Source organism: Bombus vancouverensis, chromosome 11 (genome assembly GCF_051014615.1).
Source record: "Bombus vancouverensis nearcticus chromosome 11, iyBomVanc1_principal, whole genome shotgun sequence".
NCBI classification, from domain to species: Eukaryota; Metazoa; Arthropoda; class Insecta; order Hymenoptera; family Apidae; genus Bombus; species Bombus vancouverensis.
Window position 1 is genome coordinate 12,363,632 of NC_134921.1, and position 19,589 is coordinate 12,383,220.

Consider the following 19,589-nt stretch of genomic DNA (forward strand, 5'->3'; position numbering starts at 1 on the left):
AGAATCGGCGTGCGGTGTAGCAGAGCAAGATATACGTGCGCTGGCTGGGCTACCGGTCGGTCGGGTCGGGTCGCTGTTCTCCTGTGCTCCGTCTCTCTCTTTTGCTCTGTTTTTCTGTATCTCCTTTCGCTCTCCTCTTTTCACCTTCGCGGAATATCTCGCTCGCTCGCCCTTTCTACCTTCCTCGCTACCTCTCTTTCTTTCTGATTGCCAACTCACTCCATCGAGTTGTTGTTCGACTGTTTTATTACTTTTATAAATGCCGCCGCCACCATACTACCACCACCACCGGCCATGAGCACCGCAGCATCACCACCACTCACCACCACCTCCGCCGCCGCCGTTGCGGCGGGCATTTCCTTTGTTGGCCGCGCCACGGTCCATTGTTGCTCGCCAGAAAGATGCGAATTTTAATTCGATATTGTCTAATATTATTTATGTATGCACGCGCTAGAGAACCTGCCCATTTCAAAGCGTTCCCTTGCACCCTTGCCGCCGCTTGCTACCGCTTCCTTCCTCTCCACGCGAAACCGAATCGCCTATGTATCGTGCGATGAATCGACTGTTGTGCCGCCTTCGGGCTTCCACTCCGCTATCACCGCGGGCACGATTCCTTCGTGCCTTATATTTCATGCAGATTTTTCGCTTTTACGGAGGATAGAAACTATCGCGAAAATATCTGTGGCGTAGGATGTCCGCGGTTGCCACGTCTTATACGAGTTTTCTGATTAATCAGAAGGAGATAAAGAAGTGCGGAACGTAATTAGTACGCGAGTACACCGTCGGTGAAGGAAGAGAAAAAGATGGAAAAAAGATGAAGCAGAAGACGAAGAGATGCCAAAATACTACGGAGGGAATACGTTTGATATCTTTTATGTTTAATACTTTTTTTTTCTAGCAAATACCGTATTATCGCCAATAAATATTTCTTATGTACCTTCCAAAACCGTAATTAAGATTTTCTTACAAGGAACAAGAACTTGAACAGTAGTGTGAGGCAAATTAGTACCCTGTCTCTAAATATCTGAAAATTTGGGTAAAATTTTAGCAGCTTGTGCAATGACAGAAGAGTATAAAATACGATGCAATGAGCGGTAAATAACTGTAAAAACAGGGAACGAGTGCCAACTTCAATCTGATCGTCAAAGTTGAGCTCTGTTGAACTTAATTAATGATTGATGGCTATCTAGGTAGTTAATGCGCTGTTTGCATCGGTGATTCGAAGTTCATCTGAAACTAGGCCTGCAGTTAATGATCGCGGTAGTTAATCCTGGTTAACGCGAGGAAAGGAAGAAAAGTTCCGACATACTGTTAGCATTGCAACTAGATTTCCTCGCTGGTTTGCAGATTGTACCGAGATTGAAACACATTTCCTATGTTGTACCTAAGTATGCGTCAATGTTATAGATTATCGACAGATATACACGCGTTAATTCTTATCTTCCGATAGCTAATCAAGGTCCACTGGCAATTTTGGAAAAGTTAACAAACCACGTTGCTATTACACGTTGCTATTTATAGGCAGAAACACGATTTGCATCGACGAATAATTTCAATAGACGTAATACATTTTTATCTTTATTCCATGCGTAATAAAATTTTCAAATCAATCGTCCCATTCTTACCAGCAGATTGCATTTTTTTTTTACAAGACGTTTCTGTTGCGAATTCTCAACTAAATGACGATCAGTCAGGTTGCAACTGATCGGTTATTATCGCGAACCTTGAACGAAATTAACGTTCAAGGTGGGGGTAAATGAAAGATGTCGAGTAGTAGTATGTTTATGTTATGTATTTGCAAGTTAAGATTCAGAATACGGTATAGTATAACACGAAGAATATGACGTCGTAATGAAAATCGCAATTAGACTTTGTCAATACTCTTTCAAGAAGTTTTATTTGTTCCTTATATATTAATTTTCTACCCCGGACTTTCCATGGATTTTATGGGATGGGAATCTATTCAAATTTTACGATCCTGTACTCTCATGAATGCATACCCAACGGTACTTTACGGATGTTTACTTTAGACCTGACTCGTCGGACAATTGGGGTGTTTATTTATTTGTTATTAAGGTCAGCATCGTAAGGTTTACTATCTAGGAGATAGAAAATTCGAACTTTCCCAAAACAGGTAGATGTGTTGTGTGAGTCATATACGGGTCACTTTAAATACCGAACGATTTCATATTCGAAAGAGCTCAAACAATTTCTATATCCCTAGAATACATTCCGTGTTTCTAAAAATGTTCCTAGGATGCAAAGTGCAAGCCACTTAATGAATTAAGAATTCGATAAAACCCATACAATTATACCACATTTACTGATAACTGTGCAACTACCAGATGTCAAATAATTCACATATTAATTTACTGCAAGCTACGTAAGCACAGTACAAGAAATAATCGACCGTATGATCGATTACGTACGTTAATGCAAACTCGAACAAGGGCAATTCCTGCGTAAGCGTTGATTGTTTAATACAAGGGTCAATTTAAACGTCATCTAATTACCGCCAACTCGTAGTTTCCTCGAACGGAGGCGAGGTACCACGAGACTTGCGCGTACGCGGCCGCTTCTGCTTGGAAATCAATATCAACCGACATCCAGGTTCACTTGAAACTGCAGTCACAACAGAATGCGCAACAGTTGCGTCTGAACGAAAGAGATATATATCGTGGCCGATCCCATTGTCGTTCATCCGATAACAATTCGAAAGTTCTTACACCCTCGTCTCGAGTGCCGACCATGTGAACTGGAGCAAAAGCCGCGGTGGATGGTGGAACGTGTCGAGCGAACGAAACGACTCGACATGAGCGCGAAAACCCTGGCCTTCGAATGCAACGCGGTGCAATCATGCAAGATGCAGGAACGTACGAGGAACGAGCTGTGAACGCGATTCGGTTACAAGCTTCTGTCAAGATGTCCGAGAAGCGGATTTCGATGGGCATTAACGTCAGCATTCTCGTTATACTAACCATCTTCGGGGTGTTGCTTTCCTTGCCATTGCGATTGCTCTTGAACACGAATTATTACAGTCGAAACGAAACGATCGGCGAAAATACTACGATACAAACGACGGAGAACGTAACAGTCGAAGCGATAATAATCCCGGTGGATCATCGAAAGTTGAGACGCTGTCCAAGGTTCGAGTACGAAGACAGATTGATATCGGTTTTTCAAAGTGATTACGATGGAAATTGTACTTACACGCGAATCTGTCCGATTAACGACACGAAGGAGGAAAATAACGGAGATGTCGAGAGCGAACCTGTTAACAAAGGGAATAATGAAACGTCCAAGGTATTGAAGGAGATCGTCGGTGAGAATTCGACGGAAAAAGTTGAAGAAAGTGGGAAAGATCGTCGAACGAAATCGGTTCTGGTCGCCGGACACATTCTCGTGACGATGCTTCTCATTTCAGCAATCGCTGCTCTCGTTGAAGTATTGCGAATACGTTTCGCTAGAGATAAGGTATTACAGCGGAAACCGCACTAGTTTATCTTGTAACTTTGATCCAGATAGTGATATATATCCATTCCGTGATCTTTATAACGCACCATTTTTAACGATTATATTTCTCGTCGTTGCAAATCCAATCAGTGTAGATACGTTACAGGTACATTTAAGAGGCAGAGATAGAGATGCTCGTTTAACGAAACATTCGACATGAATGTTCCTTGAAAGCTATAATAGTAGAATATCGATTTAAAGAATAAAAAAAAAAAAAAGACATCGATGAAAGTAATAGTAATATGCGAACTAGAATTTCTTGGTTGCGACTATGGTCTGTGTAGATTCATAGTACACAGAGAATCTTGATTGACTAAGGTATTTAAAAAACGAAATGTTATAGAATAGAGAATTTCTAGAAGTAGAAGTGTCATTAAATAAATTCTTAGTATCACAGATTAGACACTACCGCAAACAGATACTATAGCATACGATACTAGTTAATCACATACAGTATGGACGTGTAATGTCATATCACGTTAACAAGTAGAACCATATTTTTGTAAAAGTGGATGCAACGAAACGTTACACTGATTGATTTCACGCGCACCGAAATGCATTTTCCTATTCTATGTTGCATAAAGTATATATAAATATATATATATGAAAAACAATACGACACGAGTATACAAACATGTATATATATATGTTTAAAAAACGCATAAGGACTCGTCTAAGGCAGATAGTATCAGCTCAAGAAAAACGTCCATGGTCGAGTTACCCGTTCAGAGGAGATTCCTACCGAGGTACCCAATGAAGAGTGCGAGATCTTTCGAAATGCATCGATCTGCTTTACGCCTATTAGGTAGCCGTATAATTAGACCAGCTCGATTAGCCTACATAAACGTATCGTTTAACATAAATGGCACTAAATCGAACCGTAGGTGCGAGACCGCCGCCTCTTATCCGTCGCTCGTCATTCCCAACGCAACCATCTAAACAAAACTCTGGATCGGTCAGTGGAACACCGAATAATCGGAAATCGAGACGCCAATCGGCCGAATCCGACGAAGAGGTCGGAATCCTCATGAGCGCTCTTCATCATCGCACACGCCTGATTCGACGGCATTAAAGGTAATGATTCAAGGCAATACGAAGATCCATTGGAAAAGTAGAATCGGAATTCTTTCTCAAGTGTTGCTGATTCAACTGAATCTATATATCATCGATAATAAATTGCGTTTATGCAGAAGTAACTTTCACAAACTTAAACTCGTATATTAACAACTTAAATTATATTTTACTTCCGTTTCAGTAAGGTCGATCAATTGAATTCTTTGAAAATTCATTCGCGTTAACACTAACAGGGTACACGTCTTAGACTGAATGGTACGTTTTCAACAACATTGTAAATGAGACTAAAAAGATTTTTAATGAATAACATGATTTCAAATTGTTTTGTTAGGTCTTACATATCGCACAACGATTATGTTCACGAATTTTTTGAGACTTCTTACTACTTCGTGAAACAACCCAAAAGGACTTCCAATGAAATCGTTGTTTCTTCCTCTTCATATTTTACAATTCTGTCTACTTAACAGAAATTTTACAGTAGCAAACAATCTTCTAAATCTCCCCCTCCCCCACCCCCGCTGTTAAAATCAACAACAAATCTGCTACCGTTCCACCAACCATAATTTTAATCGTTTTTGTTCTCTATAAGGTAACTTTTACATATTGCTTCTATTTTAATATTTTTTTCTTTCCCAAATAAATATTAAAAAATCGTATAAATGAATATTACATACAGTAAATATATTTAAAAACGTATAATGGAATAAAACGCTATGTCGTAGTATTGAAAATGGCCCATGCTCATTTTTTTGTTTCTTTTTTTTATCGATGATCTAAATCTACATATTTTCCATGAAAATTAATTAATACAATGATATCATTTCTTTCTTTTTAGGTAATACACCCGTAGAAAGCGTCTTTGAGAATAGGTAATTGCAAAATTGAAATCAAAGTGCAAAATGAATAAACACGGCTAGTACATCTAATCTACTCGTACTCTGTAGTATACGATATTGTTATACAAAGCGACGACCGTGTGAAACTAATCAAAATATAATATGAATGTATTTTGGAAAAAAGTTAGAGATTCTCTTCGATACATATTTTCATATTAATAACCGTACCTCACTTTAAACAGCGAATATTTCGACACTTCTGTGATTTTCATCGTTTCTCACGTAATATGTAAAACGTTAATCAAAAATTGTGAAATATATATATATATATATGTACATATGTATATCGATGTCTGACAAATAAATTCTTCCATTCTTTACTCGAATCATTTTATACGAAAATGCGTTTCAAGAAGCAAAGAATAGCATATTCAGATAATTAAGCGAAAATTGTATAATTTACAATTGAAAATAACGAATTTTATAATTAACCTAATTATAAATGTCGTTATAGTAATATCTTATAGGATTATATCTTTTCACGATATTTTAAAAAAAACAAAATGCATTACATTAACTTTAATATTGTCGATGGATATATTAAGAAATAATAGTTTAAATTTTTTAATATAATGCTAAATAAATTCGAATCTTATTACAAAAGGCAAATCAACATATCAAGATGGCGTTATACAAGTGTCGTTATGAATTTAGAACAATAATTATCAAAATATTTCTCAGAAGTACACATACATATATCTTAGCGATTTGAATTTATAGTGCATTTCAAACATATCCACGATATAATTATGAATATTATTTTTTTATTTTACTTACTCTTTCGCGTAGCATGACTGATATATGAGCAGAATCGAACGTTTTTCAATCGTAGACACCGTCTGGCCTGAAAATTCATTCATAAAATTGCTCTGTTACTTTCAATTATTTCTTTAACATAAGAATTTCATGAAATAGTAAAAGTATTTGAATTATATACTTTTTTCCATCAGTTCCATCGATTTCTAAATCCTTTAAACGTAATTTTTCTTAAATTTTCTCTCCAGCTTCGCGCCTTTCTTCCACAATATTTAGGGCGACAACTAACCGAATAATGAAATCTAGGGATTTTTGCGTCGTTGCTATTGGCAGTATTGATTGACGCGCGAAGCAGCAAGTGGCGACATCTTTCAGCCATAATAAAGCTATATAAGGGTGAACGCGTAGAAAAGGGCAAACATGAATTAAAGGTTGTTCGATGAGTAGGTCGGCTCATGTCTTGTGATAAACAAGTGTAGAAAGTGTCGTGCTAACTATAATTTTCATTAGTTCAAATCGGCTGGTAACGAGAAAAGTGTGAATATTCGTGACGAAGTGTTTCGCTTGTTGCACAGTTGCCAAGGCGACTACGGTACGTGCGTGTGCGTGTCCAAAATTGTGCTATGAAAAGAGAATGATCATTGGAGCAACGATTTTACGGCTATCTTCGTATTAACGGTAATTTCATGTTTCAAAATCGAACGACCTGAAGACGGGAATATTATGGAATACTCAGTTTTGGGTCACTACAACCCGTCCATACAGGCCACGGCCGATAGCGGTGTTAACGAACAACAACTCCTTTGTAAGTATTTTATATATATCATTTTAACACTCTTTCTCTCTTCCGAAGGCGGCAAAATAAATTCGATTACATCAAAATGTGATCTTTACGTCCCAAGATTCGGAAGACTCGAAAAGGCGCGAAACCTCTTTGTTCTATGACACTCGTTGCTCGAATCATGGTGCGCGATCTGGCGTCCCATTAGCCGTTAGTATCGCGTAATATCTTTTGTCTCATTAATTCTTGTCCACCAATTCAATAAACCGTTATTGGTTACTCCCACTCTTTCCGCTGTTTTCGGTACATGATGCTTAGTTCCGATCAGCTGTTCGACCCAAAACAATCTTGCAAAATTCAAAGGTTAGACACGCGATTCAAATCAGCTGTGATGTTGTTGTTTTCAACTGTGAAATTTAGAGGCGCTCGTTCAGGCAGAAATATTACAATTCGGAAACAATGATAACAAAGATTAATCGACGTTAATAATCTGTAACCTACATTCAATGTTGAAATGTTGTCACAAGTTATGTTTAATGATATTGACTGATATTGAAACAACATCAAGAATTTCCATTGTCAACATCTTTTCTCATCTTTTATTACAGGGGAAGAACCAAATTATGTTTTAACTGGTGATGAGTATGTACCTGCAACAGAGCAATTTGGAGAAGAATTTGCCGGGGCTGAATTCCATGAAACTCGTACTGTACTTGCTGATGGGGGGGATAGATTTGGAGTTTCCACTGTCACCTTTGACAATGTCGAAGAGCTCATGTGGATGGGAAATCAAGGGGTATTATAACATTTATTGTCTAGTTAACAAATTATACATTTTGTTACTTTTATCATTTACTTTATGTAATTCGTATGATTAAAATAACATCTAATTCATGTTACACTGTGATATTTATTAAATAATTATTAAAATTACATTGACTAAGAACAATGCTTCATAGGGTCATGTGACGTCTTATTATGGGCCTGGTTTACAAAAGTACACCTCGTTTCAAGTTCATGCCACTCAAGAAATTCGGCATATTCATCCATTAGATGAAGGAATTTTAATTCTGACACAGAGTTTACTACGATGTCAGTTGAGACGTGGCATACCAATATTTTCGCACATGTATGTTAATTTTGTAGTATTTGTATGACATTTATGAACTTATGAACTTTTTGTATAGAAATAAACAATTTGTAGGTCACCAAATATGATAGACATGCAATGCATGCTTCAAATTTCACCAACAGGATTACTTATGGGGGGTCATCAGGAAAAAATTATCAATTTTGATCTAACAAGAGGGAAAGAGACTGGATTAGTGAGTTTCACCCTATTGATAGAATAACATGATTATGTGGATATGTATTTGTAACATATTGTATTTATAGGTACATGTAGGAGAAAATGGTTGTGCAATTTTAAGGCAGCATAGCAGACTTATATGCTGTGGCAATCCTGCTGGACGAATCGATCTCAGGGATCCAAATACATTATCAATAGAACATACTTTTGATACTCACAGTGGTTCTCTCAGTGACTTTGATGTTCAAGGAAATTACCTTGTTACTTGTGGTTTCAGTAACTGGTAAGATTTAGAACACCATAATTAATATATCATTGAGAACACTATTGTAATTGTTAAAGTTTTTAACTCATTTAATTTCTTGATTTAGTCGTCAGGGTTTGACAGTAGATAGATTCTTAATGGCATATGACTTGAGACAAATGAGAGCATTAAGCCCAGTTGCAACTTTGGTGTGCCCTCTTCTATTGAAGTTCCTACCCAGCTATTCCAGTCGTTTAGCTGTTGTAGCACCATCGGGACAAATGCAACTTCTTGACACTATCTATGCTAATGTACAGCCATCTGTGACATGCTTGTATCAGGTAAATGTTATATGTCATATGTGCAAAAGGGTGATCTATAATTACATAATGTACAAGTTTTCTTGTATTGATAGGTTGCAAATAGTGGAGCAATATTATCCTTTGATGTATCTTCTACATCTCAGTGTCTGTGCTTTGGAGATTCGGCAGGTTCTATACATCTTATGTCTACAAATACATCCGAGCCCCAGTTTAATACATTTTCTCGGTTAGTAAATATATTAAATCTTTTAAATAAAAAAATTCCAGCTGAAGTTAGAAAGCATAGAACAATGATTCTGTTTTCATTTATCCAGACCAACTGAATTTGCTGATCCAGTTGAGCCACTTCCACATATATCATTCAATGATGATATTACACCACTAAGTTCAATACCAATGTATTATACTGGACAGCCATTATTGAGCGATTGGCCAGAGGAATTTTTGAGAAATGTTTATAGGTAGGTAATGATAACTGACAATTAAATTGAAGAAGTAGTGTTAATAAAAAAAACTAATTCCAAACTTGTTTTCTATATCTTTACAGAAGAACACCACCGATTGATCCTGAAATATTGCGTACAATGAAGATGCAAGGAACTATAGGTTATGCTCCAAATCCCCAGACGTTTCGCAGAAATCAAGTGAGAAAAAAATATTCTCCCACTCTTGTACAATATTCTTCTCCGACTCTTCTAAATCTCTCCTAAAATCCGAATTTCCAGTCTTTCATTCTCAGAGTGTTTTCCATGACTCCCATTTAAGATTATACTATCATATTAGTCTTGATGTTTGACTTTTTTGTTGCCAGTTACACCAATGGGAGTAAAACAGAACAAATTATCGCTGCCAAACGTGGACAGTCCTCATTTATCTTTAACTTTATATAGTTTTAAATCAGTCCTTAGAAAGAACAAAGTTTGTCTTTAGGGAGTTATATACTTGTGACTGAATAGTTGTTTTTGTATGCATTGACACATATAGTTATTAATTGTTATTAATTGAATCAGTTATCAGACAATATTAGTTGCATAACATAACTAAGAAGTATAATCTAATTGACGACTTTATTATAGCTTCAGTGGTATAAATTGATACAGTCAATCGGAACGATATATTGTAAGGAAAAGGAATTCGAGCTCCATACTTTCAATTTTTTAGAGAAGCCAGAATAATATGATGTGATTTAAGACTGATAACATTTCGTGATAAATATTGTAGTCGATGAACAACCTTAAAAGATCGTGATATATTTTCATAAGCTAGTCTACAACATTCTAATAATTTCCTGTATGATAATATGTATGAGAGAAAAAGATCTAAGTAGGACATTGAACACGTGTATTACATAATATTCAAATCTTTCTCTTAATTTTAGTCAATATATTTTTCAATTATACATGGTGGCTGGTAACTGATGGTACAAGCGGAAAGGGGGTGATTCTACGCGAAAAAAGAAGTCGAAAATATAGAATAAAAATTTTTTTTGTATATAATGAATATAGTTACTGAATTCTATTATTTTCACCGATAAAAGTCCGTTACTGTAGACTTTTATTATAAAATATAAACATTAGTAAATTTGTCTCGAGCCGAATTTCAAATTTTTAAGAATCTTACTAAATTTTATCTAAATATCTTTGAAAGGTTGAGAAATATTGACATTTATTTTAAGGTCTGCATACCAGTAGCACCTTAATGGCTGTGTAGAATTGCAGTTATTGAAGAGCAATGGTTGCATCTGCCTTAATTTCTTCAAAAAAGCAATAACTTTTTTACTAACTTTTTATCAAGACAAATATGAATAATGTGCCAATCTAGGAATTACAATGAACGTGTTCTAAAATGATGTACATATATATTGCATTGCATAATTCGCGATATAGTTTCACGAATTATTTAAAATATGCTCTCTATAGGCTTATGTTATGCTCTTTAACTCCGTATGTGGTGTAATTTTAGTTTTGATCTACTTTCCAACAAATCATATTGTGTTTCAAATTTTGAAGTCTTGAATCTCAAGAAGAACGCTATTTACTGCCTTTGATTTCGCGTTGGAGCGTTTGTAATCGATGCATTTCGTTCGAATGGTTGTTCTAGTTTAATGATTTTGTGGCTAATAATCGATAGTATATCTAATGCCTATATAGAATATATTCCTTCAAGAATGTAATAATGGAAGTTGTATTTGAGTGAAATAAAGGTTGTAAGACATACACGTAAACCTAACTTATTGGCTCGGTCCCACGCGTATTCAATAGGTATTATTTATTTTTTTATGGTGTAAATCACGTTCATATAGTACATCGTAATTTTAATCTTATTAAATTTATTTAAGAGAAAAAGCGAAAGTCGTTTGACTGATTGAAGAAAAATAAATAATACCTCTTTTGCAGATACCTTACAATTTGGAAAAACGTCGGGGAGTAGTCGCAAAGCTTTTCGGTGGCGATTCACGATCAAAAACAGATGACGGTACCTTTGTGGCCATACCTAAACGTTATCGCAAAATCGAGTTGAAATATTCACGTCTCGGTTACGATGAATTCGATTTTGATCAGTATAATCACACCAACTTCTGCGGTCTCGAAGCAACTCTTCCTAACAGCTATTGTAACGCTATGTTGCAGGTAAGCTTAGTTCAATCAGCACAATGAATATCCAGAAAGCTTATTCTTCTTGCAGGGAAACAAGCTCAGATACTCATATCTATCACGTATTTTCCAGTTACTTTATTATTGCGAACCTGTAAGAATAGCCCTGCTCTCTCACTCGTGCCAAAGAGAATTCTGCCTATCCTGTGAGCTAGGATTCTTGTTTCACATGTTAGACACGTCCCGAGGACTGCCTTGTCAGGCAGCCAATTTCCTACGAGCTTTCAGAACGGTTCCCGAAGCAGCAGCTTTGGGACTTATACTCAGCGATCTCCACCCGGAAGCCAAAAGGAAAACGAATTTGATGCGATTGATACAGGTATGTCTCTAAATACAGAACGTCCGTGTCTGTGTTAAATATTAATATGTTAATACTACTGTTGAATTTCAGAGTTGGAACAGGTTTATATTACATCAGATCCATTACGAAGTTCTGGAAACAAAGAAACGGCAACTGGAGGAAGAGGAAGCTGCTCGGCTTAAATCAGGACCAAAATGTCCTCCATTCGTTTATAACGAACAGGATTTCCCTAGCATTTTGCAGGACATTGGCTCCCGATATAGAAGCCACGCAGAAGAAAGGAAGAAAAGGAAAAAACAGGAGGAGGATGGTAAATATATGTGGATCACATCGAAAGGTAAACACAATTCATGTGTAACCTTTTTATTGGGCACTTTTTGTGTTTATTTTTCATTTTGTATATGATTATTTGTTACACTTATTTGACCATTGTGGCGACATATCCAAAGAATACAAAGAAATTTTAAGGTTTTTAAGTTTTAAGTTTTAAAAAATTTTCTTTTTTTTTTTTAGTGATAAAAATTATGTGTATTTTCATACCTGTATTCTTGGGATATACAGAGGTTGCCAGTTAATCCTCTTTTTTATTGCGCTAGGTTTATGCAGAAAGTTTTTTAGTCTCTTGTTTAAGCACGTTTTTTTTAATTTTGTTTTTACCTATACTTCCTCTTCTTTTTTATAGGAAAGATGACATTGTTTTCTGGGAATGCATAGCCTATTTGCAAAAATTTGTTTTGCGTCTGCATTGCTGTAATTTTCAATAAATTCATTAAACTTTTCATTTTATATTTTTAAGAAGAAAATCAGAATATTTTAAATAGCGATATTATTTGTAAAAAAAAAAAGGATAGCAATAATACATTGCAAATATAAATACTATTCTCCTGAAATTAGCATAGTAGTAAATAGATCCTCATGAAAGGCTATTGAATTTTTTTATGTATTTTTTTATAAATTTCCATTACTAACGTATACTATCTTACAACTACAAAAAAAATAATGATATTCGAAAAAACTTATACAAATATTTATTTCGAATAGACAAAAACAGCAAAAAATCTATCGAGGAGAACGAAGTACGAGATGAAGAGACAGAGATCAGTCGTCTGTTTGGATCCGAACAAATGCATATACACCGCTGTCTCAAATGTGGGCAAGAAGCTACGAAACATTCCATCATGTTGCTATGTAACTTAGTTTATCCGGAATTAACGCATCCTTGTAAGCCACTATTTACGTTATATGTATGTTGGATATACACATCAATTATCATTGTACAAAATGAATGAATTTTTATCCTTTGCAGCCGAAGAAGTTCCATTTACGAATGTTCTTATCCGTAGTTTAAGACCCGAGAAAATTACACCTGCATGGTGTGACAATTGTCAGAAGTTTACACCCACACTCCAGTCTCGACAACTGACTAAACTACCTCAAATATTAGCTCTGAATTGTGGTTTAGATACACAGCAGGTACATCAAACACAATCTTATAAGTGTTTCATATAAAAATCTAGCAGTTATAACAGGGAACAGTCATAAATATAAAAATATTCTTGAGTAATATGAAAAAGTTTTACAATTACTATTATTTTACCAATATCCAATATTATTTTACCAATTCCGCAATGTCACTATTTATAATATTCGATATGAAATACTTCGTTACTCATTATTCCTAATCATGTCCTGCACATTGAATAATTTAATAACTAATCATCAGAGTTCTTTCATGACTGCATCTCATAGACTGCAAGCATATACTAATTTCCATGATGACTTTTAACATTCTAAAATTACCACTATTGTAGGATAAAGCATTCTGGCAAGCGCAAATGGACATAGTCGTTCAAAAAGTATTAAATGGCAAAGAAAGTAGTCCATCTTCGAGTCCTGTCCCCATTACTGCAAAACCATGTCGATATGGCAACAATTGTACTCGTATTGGCTGTAGGTTCAGACACATTGGCAGAGATCCAGGTACAGTTACAATCCATTTTACAATTTTTCAGAATTTTCATTATATCTTACATAACTAACATTTTCGATCTGTTTTATTTAAATTTTTTATTAGAAAATATACAAACGCCACCAGTTACTCCACCCATAACAACTTCAACACCGCAATCGGTCACAACACCGCCTAGTCATTTATACTATTCTCATTCGTGGATTCCACACGATATAGAGATCTCTTTGGATAGCAATTGTGAATTATTCGTAGAAAAAATTAGCACTCCAAAGAGCGACTCTAACGAAAGTAGTAAAACAGTCAATGAGGTCATAGTAGAAAATGGTCAAGGGGATAATAGGATACAAGAATCTGAGATCTCCGGAGAAGAAGAGAAAGTGGTTAAAAATCATGTTAACGCAGTACGAAATGACGATGTGGAGAAAGGAAACAAATCTGATGAAAATTTGGATAAGATAAGCAAAATTCGGTATAGTCTTAGTGCTGTGGTTTGCTACATCGATGATAAGAGTAATGAAGATAAGAGGAATATCGTTGCGCTATTGCGAGTTGGACCAAATTATCATGAACGATCGGCTGGCAGTGCGGTGTCGCAGTGGTACATTTTTAACGATTTTTGGTACGTAAATGTAATTCATTTTCTGTACTCAATGATATTAGAATAATCGACAATGAATCGTATGGATGGCATGAATGATGGAAAACTTCGAAAAGTTTTCTATGCATACAAATGTTCTAAATTGGAATCTTACTTTCTTCGTTAGTTTTATAGAGTTTTGTTTTAAGTTGCAATGAAAATTTGTCTATTTTGTTTAGTATATCCGCAGTGACACCGCAAGAAGCGGTATGGTTCAATCTTGATTGGAAGGTTCCATGTGTCCTTCATTATACTGCTGTACCTGCACCTGAACCAGCACCATTTGTCAGTCCGCTTACCTATGATGTATTTGGTGAAGATAAATGTATCGCTCGCAGTGGAGGGACAAGGGGTATCACGTTTACCCCATTGACGTCCGACGAAATGCCTAAAACAGGTTTCTCTCAAATATAGAAATAAAAGACATTAAATTACATACGTAAAATGGTATTAACTGATAAAATTATTTCTATAGGTGAACTAGTTGGAATTGACGCTGAATTTGTAACGTTGAATCAGGAAGAATCTGAACTTCGTAGCGATGGAAAAATGTCCACTATAAAACCAAGTCACATGTCTGTTGCACGTATAACTTGTATACGTGGGTATGTACAATTTTTAACTATTTTCTTATCATTCTTACATTAGTATAGCCATTTTTTGGATCACTATGTTTCTTGCTTAATATTTTTTTAATCCCTTAAACAGCCAAGGTCCCCTAGAAGGAACTCCCTTTATAGACGATTACATAAGCACTCAAGAACAGGTAGTAGATTACCTGACAAAATTCAGTGGGATTCAACCAGGTGATTTGGACGCAAACTTTAGTAGCAAGCACTTAACAACTCTAAAATCAACGTACCAAAAACTACGATTTCTCGTTGATAATGGGATCATGTTCGTTGGTCATGGCCTGAAGAATGATTTTAGGTAATTACTTTTTGCTTTTATTATGTAGCGGCATATGAGTCATAGGACAATTCGAATCGGGAGTAACTCATATTGTTGTGCCTTAGTGTTGACGCTGTTTCGATTAACATACGCTGATTCGAGTAACATAGCGAGTCAGTATAGCGATCAGCATAGCGAATTATTATAGCGAGACATACGGTAAAATTGAGTGAGCGACGGTTACGATCGACATACTCTATCTCTGTACTTATATTTAAAGTGATTTTAATATACATTGACTATTACATTTTTACCACTCGTCTCTTTAATATACTAACACGTCTAATATCACCTTAATCATATTGATTTTACATATGTTTTTTTCTCGTTGTTCACAGAGTGATAAATTTAGTCGTTCCACCGGAGCAGGTCGTAGACACAGTATTGCTGTTTCATTTACCTCGTCATCGTATGGTATCGCTGCGTTTTCTTACGTGGCACTTTTTGGGTAAGAAGATTCAGTCGGAAACACACGACTCTACTGAAGATGCCAGGGCTGCTCTCGAGTTGTATCGTAAATACAAGGAATTAGAGAATTCTGGAAAGCTGGCGGAATCGTTAAAGGAGCTTTACAACGTTGGCAACCAACTACAATGGAAAGTAAGGATGATCGATTACTTAAAATACCCATAGCCAAATATATATAAATATTTTTAATTAATGCTTATTAATTAATTTGTCTGTCTTCAGGTTCCGGATAGCTGATACGAGGATGACCCTCAGGAAGAAGTGTATGATTTAGTTACATGCAAAGACAATGAAGTTTAGACGACAATTTTGAAGTGTAGTCATAAACAAGTCGAGGATTGAATTTTGAACTATAGTCATAAACAAATCGAGGATTGAATTTTGAAGTATAGTCATAAACAAATCGAGGATTGAATTTTGAAGTATAGTCATAAACAAATCGAGGATTGAATTTTGAAAAAACGTTGTTTATTATTTTGGTCCATGCGTTTATCCTGTTCGAAAAGAAGTTCAATTATTCGTACATAGAAACTAGGGAAATTCCAAGATTATGTCTTGATGATGTCGCGGGTGTTAATGATTACGGGTACAACTACATTGTTAATCGTATTTAGTATTTTCTTATCTCACGACATCGGCTCGTATAAACATAACTCAATTATCGATCGTAAATTGTAAATCTTTTAGTTAGCCTCCGCCTGATCGAGATTATTGTAAATTATCAAGCAAGACGTTAGAGAAAACAAAATTTCGCGTTGATCGTAATTTTTCGGCAAGGATCGAAACGAAATATCTGGTACGCATTCAGTGGCCATCGTATATACATAATATTGTACATACATATTATTCGATAGCACATTAGTTTTTGAAGAGTATCGACCTCACACTGCCGAAGATGGTGAATATATTTATTTTGTTTTCTCGATGTATCTTAAATGGAAGATAACACATACACGTAAACCATTCTGCTTGGTAAATTGTTTTCTCTTCAACGACACACTACTTTGATCACTGAATTTGAGAAATTCAAAAAATTTATCAAAGTTCGAAAATTATTTCGATCTTTCGATATTGAAGTTTCGAAGACTGAACGTTTAAACGAGATAAGTTAAATTGCTTTACAAAAATATTTTACTAAATTATCAACAAATTTTGATAAAAATAACGAAAAAATAGGGCGTTGAAGGGCTAACAATACGTGTATATAACGAAAGATTAATATTTTTAGCAATAATCCTAGAGGTGGATGAGTATGTCTGTACGAAACGTTTCATGATTTCCTTTTTTTATATGTATGTTTTTTAAAATATTGACTTTTGTACCGTTTTTCCCAACGACAACTCATTAGAGAAGGCAGAAACCGGGGGAAAAAAATACGAAGACGCTTTTTTACAAGATTTACTTCGTCCCGGTGGCAGATTTCATTTTGTCTCACGAATATACGCAGACCATTTTCGCTCGATCGAAAATTAAATCAATCATTGAAAGAACCAGAAATTTTTCTAAACACTTTTTCTACTTCGAGGTTCTTAAAACGCAAGAATTAAAATATTAAACGAAATACGGTAATATATTTTACAAAATGATTGTACTCATAAGATTATTTTTGTATAAATTTTATCAAAGACAATGAAAAGTGAAAATAAGAGAAAGAGTGTGTGTATGTGTGAGAGAGTGAGAGAGTAGAAACATTGTCAAAATCTATCAAATAAATCAAGATTATCGAAAGATATATTTTTTTATATCTGGAACAATTTTCTTATCATTTATGCGCGACGTAACTTTACAAATTAATGCAGGTCTAACAAAAAACGATCCATACAACTATCGTAGAAACAACAGTGAGAGTATGATATTCATGCTAATCATGCATTTGTTTTATGTCTACTGCTGTTACGTCATTGTGATTTTTCTAATAAATGATTATATGAAAAATTAATTGTTTCCGATCATATTCTGACGAATCTCCTGATACAAGGGTACGAATTTATTTATTTATTTAAAAGGGAATAGGTCTGAAATAAAAGGGGATCATGCCATCGATATTACCAGTTGGTCTCAATGAAAAATTAATTAATTCTCCATTTTCATGACATATATTTTCAAAATTATTCTCCTTAAAAAATTCTAGATTTCTTAGAATTGATGAAGTAATTTTGTCAGAGGTGATTTTTCACCCACATTTAAAAATAAAATACCATCTTTAATATTAATAATATTATTAATTAATATATATATATATTTTTTTTTTCTTTTAATATTACACCTTAACTCTGTATGTACAAGTCAGTTTCTACTTTCCCGCTTATTCAGGAATTTGTTCGCTCTCTACACAATTATTAATTTGTGTTAGCTAGTTACTTTCTGAACGGTTTTTAGTAATACAGTTAATAATTTACAAGATTGTACACACATACAGTCAGGGCAAGCCCCGGTTTCACGTTACGACGCTCTATCATACGTTACATATACATATAATAATGTAGAAATTATAATAAATAATCGAAAACTCCCGTTCTCGAGCTTGTTTTAAAAAGGAGAACAAATATAAAATCGACTGCCGATGTCGGCGACGAATGAGATCTCTATCGACGTGAATCGAAGCATTCGAGCCGATTAAACGTTCTTCTAATGGAAAATAGAATTAATAAATTATTATTCTGAATATTCCACCAGGTAAGCCAGAATAGATATACTATAGTATATTTACAACACAGAACTAGACATTCTTCTCTTGGTAATCTCAACTATTTTGCAATTGCTCAAGCCCCGGAATATAATCAGCGTTTGTACAAGACCGATAAAATAAAAAACTCGTTCACCCTTTGATCTTATTTTTTCAGAATTCTCCATAGCGGACGTTTCCTTTAAAAAAAAAAGGAAAGATTACGATAAATTCTACACGGAGTGAAAAAGTGCAATCTATTTTCCATAAATTGCAAGGTGTATCTGCTGCAGGCCACTTCGACCTCCACGTCATCGAGGCAGTTCGATCGATCTTCGTATTCGCTCGTAATCATCGACGAGCATGTGGCTTAAGTAAATTACAGGTAATTAAAAAATGACATAATAATAATAATAATAATAATAATAATAATAATTAAAAGAAAAAGAAAAACGTCTCCTGACTAGAAACTTGCATGATCGAGCTGCAGGAGCTGGAAGGAGTATTCAGTGGCAGTAGAAAATAATCGCAGATTAACCCCAGAACCTTTTCTACATCGCTTATTCGTTCGTAATTCGATGTAAGTAAAAATGCTCGAGCAGTTTCCTCGTTCGGGGGCTGGAGATAAAGGCACTCGCGATTTTGTTAATTACAATAATCGTAATATTAGTCACAGTGCTGCTTGACACGGGACTGTATTACAGTTAGGACGAGCCGTGATCCAGGCAGTGCGTAAATTTGTTCGTTCGCGAGATTCGAGGATTAAAAGGCCCTTCATGGCTCGTTCGTTCAGTTCGACTTTCGAGATTTGAAATGAATTCCATCGATGGATACTTGGCCCTTTTTCTCAGTGGTCGTCACCCTGCTGGAAGTGGCCGTTCCTGTTCAATGGTTGCCTCTCTGGTGCATCTGACGGTCTATTCCTCTTGAAGAACCCGCACTGTCGAAGAAATAAAAAGGTATTTTGTAAAATCGTTTCAGTTCTTTACCTTATTCGGTTTTAAGGCTTTACGGAAGATGTACTTGTGTAATATCAACAACATTC

The 19,589-nt window shown here is 35.3% G+C and overlaps 3 protein-coding genes across 8 annotated transcripts in view; 2 read left to right on the plus strand and 1 right to left on the minus strand.

Annotated features, from left to right (window-relative positions):
* Positions 1-2,574: 2,574 nt before the first annotated feature.
* LOC117154732 (uncharacterized) lies at positions 2,575-5,796 on the plus strand. Of its 2 annotated transcripts, XR_004463824.2 has the most exons (6): positions 2,577-3,474; positions 4,180-4,318; positions 4,398-4,587; positions 4,769-4,842; positions 4,919-5,176; positions 5,423-5,796. XR_004463824.2 is itself a non-coding variant. In XM_033329975.2 (4 exons), exons 1-3 carry the CDS (start codon positions 2,839-2,841, stop codon positions 4,583-4,585), a joined length of 963 nt encoding a protein of 320 aa, XP_033185866.2. In that variant the 5' UTR covers positions 2,575-2,838; the 3' UTR covers positions 4,586-4,587; positions 5,423-5,796. The 2 variants fall into 2 exon arrangements, 1 of the variants encoding a protein (XP_033185866.2); XM_033329975.2 differs by lacking the exons at positions 4,769-4,842; positions 4,919-5,176 and having other exon boundaries at positions 2,575-3,474.
* An 814-nt stretch (positions 5,797-6,610) lies between these two features.
* On the plus strand, positions 6,611-17,607 carry PAN2 (PAN2-PAN3 deadenylation complex catalytic subunit PAN2). 3 transcript variants are annotated; one of them, XM_033330105.2, is made up of 21 exons: positions 6,611-7,044; positions 7,629-7,816; positions 7,980-8,149; positions 8,225-8,345; positions 8,416-8,612; positions 8,701-8,914; positions 8,989-9,122; positions 9,211-9,357; positions 9,444-9,540; positions 11,293-11,526; positions 11,624-11,869; positions 11,942-12,188; positions 12,893-13,072; positions 13,158-13,324; positions 13,663-13,831; positions 13,926-14,442; positions 14,640-14,857; positions 14,936-15,065; positions 15,169-15,390; positions 15,750-16,011; positions 16,102-17,607. In XM_033330105.2, exons 1-21 carry the CDS (start codon positions 6,963-6,965, stop codon positions 16,114-16,116), a joined length of 3,957 nt encoding a protein of 1,318 aa, XP_033185996.1. In that variant the 5' UTR covers positions 6,611-6,962; the 3' UTR covers positions 16,117-17,607. The 3 variants fall into 3 exon arrangements, with proteins under 3 accessions (XP_033185996.1, XP_033185995.1, XP_076478970.1); XM_033330104.2 differs by having other exon boundaries at positions 15,750-17,607; XM_076622855.1 differs by having other exon boundaries at positions 11,942-12,161; positions 15,750-17,607.
* if (integrin subunit alpha inflated) overlaps positions 16,326-19,589 on the minus strand; it is a 76,549-nt gene continuing 73,285 nt past the window's right edge. For all 3 annotated transcript variants that reach the window (XM_033330099.2, XM_033330097.2, XM_076622854.1), the window contains one exon: positions 16,326-19,484. In XM_033330099.2, coding sequence (XP_033185990.1) covers positions 19,392-19,484 — 93 coding nt within the window. In that variant the 3' untranslated portion in view covers positions 16,326-19,391. The remainder of the gene's footprint in view (positions 19,485-19,589) is intronic.